General features: G+C 38.7%; 1 protein-coding gene across 1 annotated transcript in view; it reads right to left on the bottom strand.

The window, feature by feature from the left end:
• ARHGEF28 (Rho guanine nucleotide exchange factor 28) overlaps positions 1 to 14,237 on the bottom strand; it is a 121,240-nt gene that overhangs the window by 21,549 nt on the left and 85,454 nt on the right. The window contains exons 25-27 of the mRNA XM_032144997.2: positions 14,170 to 14,217; positions 8,709 to 9,194; positions 7,044 to 7,344 (exon numbers count right to left, since the gene is read on the bottom strand). Of these exons, the coding sequence (XP_032000888.1) occupies positions 7,044 to 7,344; positions 8,709 to 9,194; positions 14,170 to 14,217 (835 nt within the window). The remainder of the gene's footprint in view (positions 1 to 7,043; positions 7,345 to 8,708; positions 9,195 to 14,169; positions 14,218 to 14,237) is intronic.

Here is a 14,237-nt window from a genome sequence, read left to right as displayed (position 1 = left end):
GTATATTCAGCTATCTCCTTCTGAATTTATGTTTTCAGAGACTGAACAAAAAGTGAAAGAGAAAAGTTGTCTCTTTACAGAGACAGTAACCATCATTTCACAAAATCATTATAAAGAGCAAATGAGATCATGAATTCAAATCTGCTTTTGAATGGCATGAAATGCCATATAATATTGCACTATTAATTCACCCAAAGGTGAACATTCCAAACAAGGAGGAGTGTAATTGTCACTCCTCAACTTAAGTGGAGGAAAAGAAAGTTTGGAAACCAGCCTCTGGGGTAGACAAACTATAGCCACCCGTTTTTAGAAAGTTCACTGGAACACAGCTAAACTTATTATTTACATATTGTCTACGGCTGCTTTGCAAGCTACAATGACAGAGTTGACTACTTGTAACAAAGATCCGATGGCTTGCAAAAACTAAAATATTTACTATAGGACCCTTTAAGGAAAAGCGTGCCGCCCCCTAAGACAGATGGTCATATTCTTCTTAGGCAAACATGAATCAACGGTACTCAGCCGAACATTCCACATTTTAAGCAAACCTTAAAAACAAAATCTGCATGGCTGGAAGGGGAGAAGACAGTCCCCAGATTCTAACACATGGAGAGAGTGATGCTTCCTTTCCTTTGCTGAAGTCGGATTATTACCCCATCAGTCAATATGACGGATGGCAGCAAGCCTCATCCTTCAGTTACGTTTGGTATATAAATTTCCCCTCCAAACCCAAGCCTTAGTCTCTTTGAGAGTAGAGCCACATCATACTAGAGAGGTCACACATGTAGCCCATAGACCACGTGTGTGTGTATATGTGTGCATGTATTATTTTTTTCATTTTTAAAGCTCAGGATGGCCAGGACCAGGCCTAGCCTCTGATGCTCTCTGGAGCATTCATACCATGTGGACTCCCACACTTCAGCAGCTTGTCCAAACTAAACTGGAACCCAGGGTGGAGATGAACAGACACCCGCATGGCTGGCTGGCTGCCTCTGAATCCACCCACCTGCTGGTTTTGCTCTCCTGCTGTGTCTTAGGCTCTGTGTGCTGAAGCGGGATGGCCCTGGCCCAGTTGGCTCACATAGCCACCCTGCCCCCAGAGAAATATGCAATCAGGAAGTTGGCAGTAAGCACTCCTGGCTCACCAGGCTCTACAAGCGAATGTCATCTTTCCTTTTCCTGGTATAAAATCTGCAAAAGGCTAAAGTCAATCATCTCCACTTGTCGATGAGAAAGATGAAAATTAAGCCCTTGAGCCCGATACTTTATATTTTTGTCATGATACAGATTGCCAAGAGCAAGCAATATTATAGTTTCCTTTAAAACATCACCTAACATGATAGTCACGATTCTAGAAAAAAAGAGTTGCCAAATGATTTCCTCATTTTGATTTCTTCAGACTCCTATATGTATCTCTGGATAATAATTTGATGTTATAATTAATGTCCTCAACCCTTCAGCTTTGTTTTCATTTAAGCAATCCCAAATAAAGGCACGTAATGTCCCTCCCAATCAGAGTACTCACAATTCCCAAAGCCCCTTAGTTAAGGCCTAGGCTTGGAAATAAAACTATAAGTAGGAAATGAACCTATAGACTCAATATTTTCTGCTCTAGTTTCATTAAGTAGGAAACGGACTTAATATTCCTGCCTTAATTTCTATGTGTTGAACTAGGCTTGATAACAGACATCAATATCTATCAATATACAGATACAAATATTCATCACAATTTTACTATTTATGTAATTTTTTTTTTTTTTACAAAATTCAATTCACTTCCCTTACCAAGTCAAAAAACTAACAATGTTGTTATAGTTCAACTTTGGTATATATAAAACTAAGGCTTTTTAATATTAAATTAAGGTTTTCATACACCTAAAACTATGGTAGGGAGAAAAATCATCATTTTGTCCCCTGTTAAGAGCTGAATTGTGTCCCCCCAAAATTCATATGTTGAGGTCCTAACCCCCAGTAGCTCAAAACGTATTTGGAGATAGAGCTTTAAAGAATAAAGTTAATTGAGGTCATTAAGATGGTCCCTAATCCAATATCACTGATATCCTTATAAAGAGAGATTAGGGCATAGACAGGCACAGGGGGAAGACCAGGTGAAGATGCAGGAAGAAGGTGGCCATCTCATCTGCAAACCAAGGAAAGAGGCCTCAGAAGAAACCAATGCTGCCAACACCTTGATCTCTAACTTCTAGCCTCCAGAACTGAAGAAATAAATTTCTATTGTCTAAGCCCCCTAGCCTGTGGTACTTTGTTACGGCAGCCCTAGTCAACAAATACATTCCTCCTCTTCAAATACACTCACATCATAGAAGTTTATGGTGTCTAATACCAGTTTCAATTTCCGGGAAAATTGCCTAAAGTTCTTTGGGCAAAGCTTCTTTCCACATAGATTACACAAGTAAATCAATTTCTGAATTATGAAATATTTTAAAACATGAGAAATTATCCTCTCACTTCTTAAGACTGTTATTTAAATACTAAGTATGGCATAGGTTTTCATTTGGAAATTTTCTATTTTCTTGCCTTACATAAAAAACTTGTCATTGAAAGTTTAACACAGCTGTCTTTAAAAAAAAAATTATCAAGATGAGGTATTCTAAGTACAATGCTTTGAATTTTGAAAATAGTTTTCTTGGCACCAAATTCTAATATGTAGTAAAGGGAAAGAGAACTCAAACTTAATAAAGTTACTTTTTTCCCAGTATCTATATTATTAACATAAAATTTGGCTTGACTTAAATTTTATCATATGCATAACAAAATCATAATGCTTTAACTGAATTGAAGAGAACTTTTGGGAAACCTGCAAATATTGAGGTATACAGAAAAATATAACTGAAAAGGGAGATTAGGATTTCAGATTTTTATACCATAAAATGTTTTCTCTGTTAATGAAAAAAGCAAATAACATATAGATGCATTCAATATATAGTTCTAAAATGTTAAAGCTAGGAGAAAAAAAGTCACAAGAATAAAATGTTGGGTTTTTTGTTTTTGCCTTTCAGAGTAATGCTGTTGGGCATCTCATAGGGCCGATTACATAGCAATTGTCCCACAGAGACTATTGTTTAAGGAAATTCAAATATTCTGTAGTCTTGGCTGGTGTCCCACAGAGGAGTACAGAAAAAGTTCTTAAACCAACCATCTCTTCCACTACAAATAAAATACCAATTTGGATTTAATGTTTGAACATCCAAGAATTTTGTTGATGAAATAACTTCCAAAACTGGAAAGTAAAGTTCTTTAAAGTGTTATCTTAAAAAATATTTACAGATAACGTGGGGTTATTATTAGGCAACATTAAAGAAACAATATTTTTAAGAAAATGTCCCTTATGGGAAAAAAGTAAAGCTAAAGAGTATTTATGATACTGAAAATGTTCAGGCCCCATGCAAGAGTTGGCCACAGCAATCCAAAACATTTAGAAATATTTTCCAAATGTTACTATTAAAAAGGGAAGGAGAGGAGAAAAAAAACCAATAAAAACAAAAACCTGGTCTTTAATCATGAACATCCCACTAGGCATTACCAAAGGATTAGATTAGTTCTATATCTAAACCAACTTCTTTAAAAAGTACAACTCATGGCTGGGTGTGGTGGCTCATGCCTGTAATCCCAGCACTTTGGGAGGCTGAAACAGTCAATCACTTGAGTCCAGGAGTTCAAGACCAGCCTGGGCAATATGGGGAAACCCTGTCTCTATAAAAAAGCCAAAAATTAGCTGGTCATAGTGCAAGTCTGTAGTCCCAGCTACTCAGGAGGCTGAAGTGGGAGGAACCACTTGAGCCTAGGAGGTGCAGGTTGCAGTGAGCCAAAATCACGCCACTGCACTCCAACCTGGGCGACAGAGTGAAACTCTGAATCTCAAAAAAAAAAAAAAAAAAAGTACAACTCAAAACAGCTTTCTAGAAATTAATAATTTAGGCCGGGCGTGGTGGCTCAAGCCTGTAATCCCAGCACTTTGGGAGGCCAAGGCGGGTGGATCACTTGAGGTCAGGAGTTCGAGACCAGCCTGGACAACCTGGCAAAACTCCGTCTCTACTGAAAATACAAAAATTAGCCAGGCGTGATGGTGGGCACCCATAACCCCAGCTAATCAGGAGGCTGAGGCAGGAGAATCACCTGAACTTGGGAGGTGGAAGTTGCAGTGAGCCGAGATATTACCACTGCACTCCAGCCTCGGCGACAAAGACTCCTTCTCAAAAAAAAAAAGCAATTAAGAATGTATAGTGTAATGATTGACAGCATGGGCTCTAGAGCCAATCTTCCCAGGTTCAATTCCTGGCTCTGCCATTTACTAGCTGTGTGACCTGGACAAGTTACTTGACCTTTCTGTATCCCAGCTGCCCCTCTCAAAGGACAGAACCATCTCAGCGGGTTGTTGTGAGTATTAAATGAGTTTCTCCATGTAAAACCTTAGCACAGTGCCTGAAATTTGATGTGTCATATAATTACTGGTGGCAGGGGTGGGGGTAGAGCAATTCAGAAACCAATCACAATTAGAGCACAAAAATGTCTGCTGAGGCTGTACTGAACAAACCAACAGAAATTCCTATCTAGGTGGTATCGAAACACATTGGAGAATTGTATTTATATGCAATTTTTCCCCATCAGCCTTACTGTTCCAGAAATTCACATTTTCATTGATCTGAGCTGATCTTCTATCCACAGTACCAGACTAGGCAAAAGGGCAAACCATTCTTTAAGATGTTACCTGGAACAGTTGACCTTATGGCCTAACAATGAAAGAGTGACTGAAGCCTGAATGAAATTATGGTTAAGTGCACATTTAGCTAAAATACCAGCCCACAACATTAGAGGCAAATTATGTCAGCCAGATTATGGTGAACTATGGAGATCCTCAGTAGTGGTCACTGATGGCCACTCACCCAGATTCAGTAGCAAAACACAGAAGAGGGGACAAGAACACTGCCTGGTCCTTGGTTCTGGCACATCAACTGTTACCACCCAGTACACTCTGGAGCCTGCTTCTTCCTGTCCGGCCCCCCACAGTCACTGTCCCCCAAGACCATGTGTGGCAAGCACCCACGGAGCCTAGCTAAGGCCATCACCAGCGGCTGATGTTGTGTTACTGTCAATGATGAAAGCTGGGAAAGCTCTGGAGGGTTTGAATAATTTTATCTAGCCTTGACCACTCTTTTAAGTGTATATATCCTATTTTCAATCCACTTTCTTATCACCGCCTATTCTCTGACTTTCTTTTCTCTCCTGTAGAAATTGCTTATCATGAAATAAACAAACATAAATAAGGTTTTTTGACTAATTGCAAAACTCCAGTGGTGAACAGTACACACAGCATTTCTGATGTAATCCCTACTTATATAAACCAGGATGTTCCTGAGAGATTTAAGCCAAAGTTGATCTTCCTCTCTCCTGTCAATGTCCTGAGCGCCCTTGGCCTATTCTGGACATACAATTTCTTAAGCGTAAGTACATTTCTCAGCATTTCCTTTGGCTCTAGTTCCTTACATGTAGATAGACTGGTTTTGTATATAATCACTGTTTATTTCCTTAGTACATTTTCTATCTACTGCAAGTATGCTGCCAAATGGTTTAAAAAGTTTTTACTCTGAAGCACAAGTCAATAGAAAAAGATGGGAGATACACAAAAAGTAAAAGAGACGTGCTTCTTTTAAACAAAAGCTGAATGTGGCTTAACTCAAACTGAGTTTCGGAATTATACCAAAGCCAATATGTAAAACCATGCTGACAAAAACACATGAAGCACTGTACATAGCACATTAATGAACCAACACAGCAAAGCAACATGTGCTTAGAAAAGCATTCTGCAATGTGCTCTCTATTGTAGTAAAGTTGCAAGATTATAAAGAAGTTACATTTTTCTAAATTTTGCTTGACCTTTTATTTAACCTGAACTATTCCATCATATTTTTTCTTTATCTAAAGAATATCTGAAACAATACTTTAAAAAACTATTTCATTCTCTTCTATACACTGACAAGAAGAATGTTACCATAGTGACTTAAGTCATGTAAAGAATTAGCCACTATTAAGAATCAACATCTTTTGGATCAGTAATAAATCACCTTATAAGCAGTGTCAGAATTATTACTCTTGAATTGGGAGAAGCCAAATACCTTCAAACTTTTTTGTTGCTGAAAAATTATCCTCCAACTGACAAACTAAGAATATATATTAAGCATAGAAACAAATCTGTATCCAGTTCTGAAGACTTCTATACTACTGCTTGTCTTATGTTTCTGAAACATTTTGCTGTGGGTGATTTATTTCACATCCATGTGGCCAGCCATTTGTTTATTCTATTGCATACCATCTGCTTTTCGGTAGAGAGGTTTCAAGTTCTTCTCATTCCCTACCTCATATCCCACAGAAAACAATTTATAATAGACATAGATTTAAATCATTCGGATTCATGTGGAGCTGGTAACACGAGCTGCCTTTCATTTATACTTGGCAAATGCTTTAATGGGATTAGCAAATTGTGTTATTATGAGGTACTTATAGAGAGACAACACCTTTTTTTTTTTTTTTTACAATGACAAATGATGTTAACAGTTTCATTTTGGGTGTTTAATAGCAGTACAGAAGATTTCACTAACGTTACAGGAAATTGCCCTGATAAAGTCCCACTACCAACCCTACTGGTATCTTTTATTTCTGAGTGTCAACATAGGTGTTTCAGGATGTAGTGGGGTCCACAATAGTGGGGAGTAAATATCAACTTGCTTCACTTTTAAGAGGACATTATCATTTTAACCCACACATCTAAAAATCCTGTCTGGTTCTTACATGTTGTGAGCATTCTCTAAGCCCTATGACCATGGTCTCACTTGTCTAGGTAACTTACAAGCAAAAGCTGTCCCCAGACTTCCCCAAAGAAAAGTGAATGCCGCAAACTCCAGCTCATCAGTACCAATTTATTCCCATGCTAGGGAGGACTTTGATTCACTCTACACAAGAGCCAACCATTCAGAGGGACAACTTCTTGTTCAAACTATACAGATGACGTTTAAAGTGTTAATTACCATTTTTACAAGAATCCTTGCTGCTTTCGTGGAAAGGAAGTATCTGATGGCCGGACCCAGCGGCTGTCCACAGTTTGTGACTGACATTCGAAGGCTGAGAAGGGTCCATCTTGAGGTCTACTTGATGTTCACTAGTCCTTACCAAGTCAGAATGAGATTGAGTTGTAGGGTAAGTGGCATCCTGATGGATAACTGATGGATTCGGTTTGTTGAAAGTGTTAAATGACATTTGTACTAAAGCTTCATTGATGAAGAATGAGTTTTCATGACATAAACTCTCAGGTCGATTAAGTTCCATTACCTGTGTAAAGAAACAGAGGAAAAGTACAATAACTTTTCTAACTTATACAAGTTTCATAAAGTATTTATTCCTGAGAGTAGCTTAGGAATCAAGATTTCAGCAAAAGTGAGGTCAAGATTACCACTTCTTTTCTCCCTCACCTCCCCCATTCTCTTTTAATGAGCTAGTACCAAAAACTTCAATTTGCTATGCATGGCATATCTTTAACAACAACAACAAAAAAAGTGACGTTCTATGACATTAAAATGTTTCCACTTTATTTTAATCAGAGAAAGTAGCAGTTTTTACTTTTGCTAAATAAAAAAGTTGAAAACATATCCATATATACATGAGGAGTTTGCAATAAACATAATTTAGCCAACTTAAAAGGAAAAACAGATTGCAACAGAGATCTTGTAAGCTTATCCACTTCTACAACTTCATGCACTATCAATAAAAAAAACATACATGCACATAACACAGGAAAATAAACTCCTGGGACCAATGGGTTTGTCAAGCATGGTTAGAAAACATGCAAATAAATAACTCTTATCAGTGAAATGGATTTTGAATTTACTATACCAAATTTACAAAGAGAGAAGAAGCTCAGCATAACAGAATAGTATTATACTTGCTAAATGCAGTGCCTATAGTATATATTAATAGTTAATTGATCTTCTAAAAGCTACATCTACATAGAACTCTTAAGACAGATCATATAAAGAGAGTCCTTCAAATACTGGAAAAAGAGCACACTCACTGAGTGTGCCTCCAGGACAAACCCACCCTGGCCTTTCTAGGACAACTTGATTCTATGTTTGTTCCTTAGGTAAGGGCGTCTCAGGCAGAGTGCAGTGATCCCATAGGACTTGGGCTCTCACATTGTCCTTTTTTTTTTTTTTTGAGATGGTGTTTCACTCTTGTCACCCAGGCTGGAGTGCAATGGCATGATCTCAGATCACTGCAACCTCCGCCTCACGGGTTCAAGTGATTCTCCTGCCTCAGCCTCCTGAGTAGCTGGGATTACAGGCGCCTGCCACCAAGCCCAGCTAATTTTTGTATTTTTAGTAGACACGGGGTTTCATCATGTTGGCCAGGCTGGTCTCGAACTCCCAACCTCAGGTGATCTTCCCGCCTCGGCCTCCCAAAGTTTTGGGATTACAGGCGTGAGCCACCGCACCTGGCCCGCACTGTCCATATTTTAAGTCAAAATGGATATGCCTTATCTCTGAAAGCTTCCAGCTTTGGCTACCTACAAATTGAAAAATCCTCATGAGGTCTTACACAAAGACCAAAATGACAGATGATTGGTTAGTGTCCTAGGAGCCCCCAGGCCCACCCCTGTCTTTGAGAGGCTGCCTCACAGCACCCCAGAAGGTCCATACCTCGGGGCCACCCGGAAGGAGCACCGCGGGCAGGCTCCTCTGCCGGCCGTGCTTCCAGTGGCCCAGCAGGCTCTGCTGGGCCCGCATCCTCGCCTGCTCCCTCTCCACCAGGCGCTGGCCCTCCCTCAGCCGCTCCAGGCTGTGCTGGTACTCCTGGAGCTGAAGGTCCAGCTCGCCCCGGCTCCGCAGCAGCAGCTCCTCCTGCGACTGGCACTCCCGCTCCCGCTCCTGCAGCCAGCTCTCCCTGGCCGCCTGCGCCCGCTGCTGCTGGTCACACCTGCGGAACCAGCGCCGCTGCTCCTGCTGGAGCTGGTGCTGGAGCTGGTGCACATTGGCCAGCTCCTCATGCTGCCTGTCCGCGTCGCGAGACTTCTGGTCCTGCAAGGGGCCGCCTCGGAGGACAGAGTGGCCAAAAGACAGGCCCTCCTGCTGCTGGAGAAGCAGCCTGTGGATCTCAATGTGGCTGTCCTGAATGGTCAAGGCGGCCTGTCAGAGCAGACAGAGGAAAAATCACTGAACACAAGCTTCCATGGTTATTGTTTACCCTTTCGGTTGGAACTACCTCGAAACACAAAACGCAGGCCCAAATTCATTTCTATTAATATTTCTGGCCTTTTTCTAAGTTACCTCCAAAGGCAAGATTTTTGGCATTCCAGAGAGGCTTGTCTACATCTGTCCTAGGGGTAGGACCTGTGAATTTATAGAGAAAAGAAACAAAGCCCAAAAGCAATATCATCCTTTCCTGTGGGAAGGTAGTTTGCTGCTGGTTGTTGGGTGATAGTTAAGCGAGTCTTCTGAATACGAAACTCGGCACATAAATTCACAAGGCTGTGCATTCCTGTCCTACATCTCACTCTCTTGCTGAGATCTCCCTAGCCAATCATTCATGGGAACTTAAGAATCCACATAAACCTACTAGTATCCTTTCTTTGAGTCCCAAACCAGAAATTACTTGAGCTATACTGCATTATGAAGACATAAATATAAAAAACAACTATTTGGAGACTTTGGTAAATAATGTTTTTATAACATAATGCCCGAGAATAGCAGTTAATACCATTTTTAGGAGATACGTAAGTGGCTAAAGCTAGTCTCATTACTGTTATATCTTTGTATTATAGCAGGAAGGTCAGGCACAAAAAAACTAAGCTGAAATTTATTTGTTTAATAGATCGCTAACAGGAGGCTAAAATGATTAAGGGAAAATAGATACTCTAAAGCCCAGAGGACATTACCAACCAGATTAAAAAAACATTTTGAGTTACGGTATCTGCCTATGAGAAGTTTGGCAACATCACAGGAAATAATTACCAAGATTTGGAAGGATTCCACAAAACCGAAAAGATCTCTGTGAATGCCCTTGGAAGCTTTTAATTTTAAAAGTTCCCATTTAGAGTGCAAAGCAGTACAGAAGGGACAGATTGAAAATGGACACATACTGAGTATGTGTGTATGTTTTGACTCCATATGAGAAATCATTACTCTCCTAGGGATAAATTCACATTTTTCCTTCCTAAGAATTTTTTAAACTGTCCATATAACAGATGTTGGGAAGATGGGGATTTGACCATAAGTTCTTTGTCAGCTCAGCAATTTCCTACACTTTTGAAAGTTAAAGAACTAAGGTATATTTTAAATTCATACTTGTCTTGGAATACGACTCAAAAATGTATTCACTGGGGCCTTTTGAAAGAAAATTCATATTTTTAAATTTGGAATTAATCTTTAAAATTTCAGACACATGAATATTTAGTGGCTTTTGGGAGTTGTTATAAATAAAACAATGATTATCATCTAGAATAGGTATTAATTACTATGATCTTTAAATATGAAATAATTAGCACACAATAAACCACTCAGGACTCTGTTGACCTGGCTAAACTGTAGACTGTACATCACTACTTAATTCTAATAAATCTTTAGGGACCAGTATAGTAAGACAAAAATCCAATACTTTATATGTCAAAACTACCACAGACAATAACTCTCACGTAAGAGTTACAGTTACAGTAATTAAGTGCTGCTGTGAGGTACTCTTCACGTCTATCTAACATTTGGGATAAGGCCATTCTTTTCCCTTGCATAGAGCTGGAATCTGAAGATTGGATATTTGTCTAAATTTAAGTATTCATTTAAAGCTAAATGAATAATCTTCACACTTAAAGTTTACATTTATATTTAGGACAGAGAACAGCACTTGCTTTTCAAGTTTAGGGAAATTCCCAATTCACTCTCTTAACTTTACTTTGCTAGAATATCTGTGTCTTTTCCTTTTTGCCCTGTCTATGCCTCATTTCTAACTCTATTTTCCTAATATAGGGATCAAATTTCATTCCACCTGATTCAAAATCATTTATGTAAAAACTTCAGTCACATATAAGACATTCAGCTTCAAAAAAGACGACTGTGCCATGAACAGAAATCTTTCAAAGCCCATGGCCTTGGACCAGCTCAAAAGCTTTGGTTAGGTTAAAAGAATTCACTGTAGACTTTGATATTTCCCATGTTGGTTTAACCTAATGTGTTGCAAAAATTAGGTCATTCAGGTGATCAAGCTTTTCTGAACCTTGAATCTACATAGGGCTGCATTCAGGGTTGAAAAGAAGACACATGACCTTGTGAGTGTTTTCATCCGGCAACACTAGCCAGGATGATCCATGTTTTCATCCCCCAAGTTAATGGCTGGTGCTCAAACTGTATCCCTTCCCAGCTGACATTTAAAAGAAAGATTATTTGTCTTACATGATACATTGATTTCTAAGAACATCAACTCCAGAACTGCACATCTAACCTAAGACACTAAAAGCATTCTCACTAAATCTTGAACAAGACAAAGAGCTTGCTATTACCACTATTATTTAACACATTTTCAAAAGTCCTAGCCTAAGCAGTAAGCCAAGAAAATGAAATTCATGTAATTATTGACAAATAGCCATAATATCATTATTTTCTGATTTTTATTTTCTACCTGGAATACTTCAAAAAATCAATGGAAAAACTATTAAACTGAAAAATAAAGTTCAATGAGTTGACCAGTTACAATATAAGCACCCCAAAATCAATACCTTTATGTATATTAGCAACAACCATTGGGGACACAAAATGAAAAAAAAATTATTCACAATAGCAGCAAAGAGACATATGAATAAACTTAGTGAAAAAAATACATATACACACATATCACACCATATGAAGACAATTACAAAGCTCTCCAGCAAATCATAGAATAAGAGATGACTGACCAATGTTCTTATATAAGATGAGTAAGTGATTATGATAAAGGTGTTGATTCTCTCCAACTTAATTCAAAAATATAATGAAATTTTAACTTAATGGTGTTGGTAAGAGATAAGAAATTTGTTTAAGAGCTCTTGTGGGGCTGGGTGCAGTGACTCACGCCTGTAATCCCAGAACTTTGGGAGGCCAAGGCAGGTAGATCACTTTGAGCCCAGGAATTAGACAGCAGCCTGGGCAACATGGTGAAATAGAAAAACTAGCCAGGCTTGTGGCACACGCCCGTAGTCTCAGCTCCTTGGGAGGCTGAGGTGGGAGAATGGCTTCAGCCCAGGAGACAGAGGTTGCAGTGAGTTGAGATCGTGCCACTGCACTCCAGCCTAGGTAACAGAGCCAGACCCTGTCTCAAAAAAAATAAATAAAAAATAAAAGCTCTTGTGGAAGAATATATAAATATGCATAGAAAAATAAATAAGATTAGCACTGTCATATATTCAAATGTAATCCAAGGCTTTAACAATTCAGATGTTGGTCCTAGAGCAAGACTAAAAGGTCATAAGAGAAAGAAGTCTTGATGGAGTCGAAGTTTAAATAACAAAACATCGAATGCAGCATGCCTTTATATTTTCTGCTGAAAACTTAGGCTTCATTTTATTTTCTTTTAAATTCAACAAGATATGAAGCACGAATGAATAATAAACCAGTGAGGGAAAAATGTTTTGTCTCAGTAGTAATCAAAGAAGTACAAATAAAACAATCAGATACCCTAATCCGTCTTCAAATGGAAGAAGAAAAAGAGAGAATGTTGGTTGATTTGATTATTTTGGCAAAGTCTATTGAAAACCTAAACAAAATAATTCTTCTCATTTATCCTAATAGTCAGATGTATTCACAGAGATGAGTACACAAGGATGTCCTCTACAGTGTTGTTAATAATACAAAAGTGTGAACAATAAGAGATTGAATAAACCCCACAGAGTTGAATTTAATATATAATCATTAAAAAGTATGCTATAGAATAATAGTTGATGACAGAGAAAGTTACATGTTACAGAAGAGTGCATAGAAAACAATTCTAAAATCTGGAGCCTTATACACCAACATGATAATTTTAATTCTCTTTGTAGAATCAGAAACCATTTTCTTTCATTTACTTGTATTCTCAAATTTTTCTACAAATTTTTCAACAATCCAAACATTGCATGTATATCCTTTCGAGATATATTTTAATGAGTAAATTAAGCCATCGGACACACTGAGCCTCTTTCTTTGCATGGTCTAAAGTAGTGGTCTCCAACCTTTTTGGCACCAGGGACCTGTTTTATGGAGGACAGTTTTTTTTTTTTTTTTAATGGATGGGGTGGGATGTGGTGAGAATGGTTTCAGGATGAAACTGTGCCACCTCAGATCATCAGGCATTAGATTCTCATAAGGAGGGGGCAACCTAGATCCCTAGATTGCATGCGCAGTTCACAATAGGGTTCACGCTCCTATGAGAATCTAATGCCACCACTGATCTCACAGGAGGCGGAGTTCAGGTGGTACTGCTCGCTTGCCCCAGCTCACCTCCTGCTGTGCAGCCCAGACAGCTACCACTCTGCACCCTGGGATTGGGGACCCCAGCCTAAGGGATCATCCAACCATTTAATCCTAAATGCAAGCATGATTTTTTTTTTTTATGTCTGCTCTTCCTTGAAAGGCAATAAGCCTTTGCCTTTGTGTGCTCAGCTCTCAGCATAGTCAGCACAGAGACGGGCACTGTGTGTTCATCCCCTCAACATTAATAAATTAATAAATGTTGAGTGGATGAACAAACAAAAGAGTAAAGCAACATATGGATTACTTAACTGCTCTAAAGGCTGATGGCCACATGGAGAAGTCAAAGAAGTTTAGGTGTGAATTTAGGTTTTCATCAGAAAATGTGAAGTCATGCTACATTCACCTAAGAGTTTCATTGTAAATGTCAAGCCAGATCATATTCATCAATATTTTTTAAAGATATGAACTGTTTTATGATTTCAGAGAAGAATGGTATAAAATGTAGTCATGGTGTTGCCTCTGATTACAAAACCATGTGAGTCCAACACATCACACTTAGAAGGTTGCCATTCTTTTAAGATCATTCCCTACCTCTCACTTGTTCTCATTTTTAAAGTCTGGGAATCATCAAAGAGAATTGCATTAAGAGAACCATTCACAAGGTCAAAGATTACAGGAGGGTAGTTACCTGAAGGCTATATAAGAGACGGGTTAAATTCTGTATGGCTTGTATAATCTGAAAAACAAAATTGTAAG

This window comes from Hylobates moloch, unplaced genomic scaffold (genome assembly GCF_009828535.3).
Source record: "Hylobates moloch isolate HMO894 unplaced genomic scaffold, HMol_V3 SCAFFOLD_23, whole genome shotgun sequence".
Classification (NCBI taxonomy): domain Eukaryota; kingdom Metazoa; phylum Chordata; class Mammalia; order Primates; family Hylobatidae; genus Hylobates; species Hylobates moloch.
This window is presented reverse-complemented; position numbering and strand designations above follow the sequence as displayed.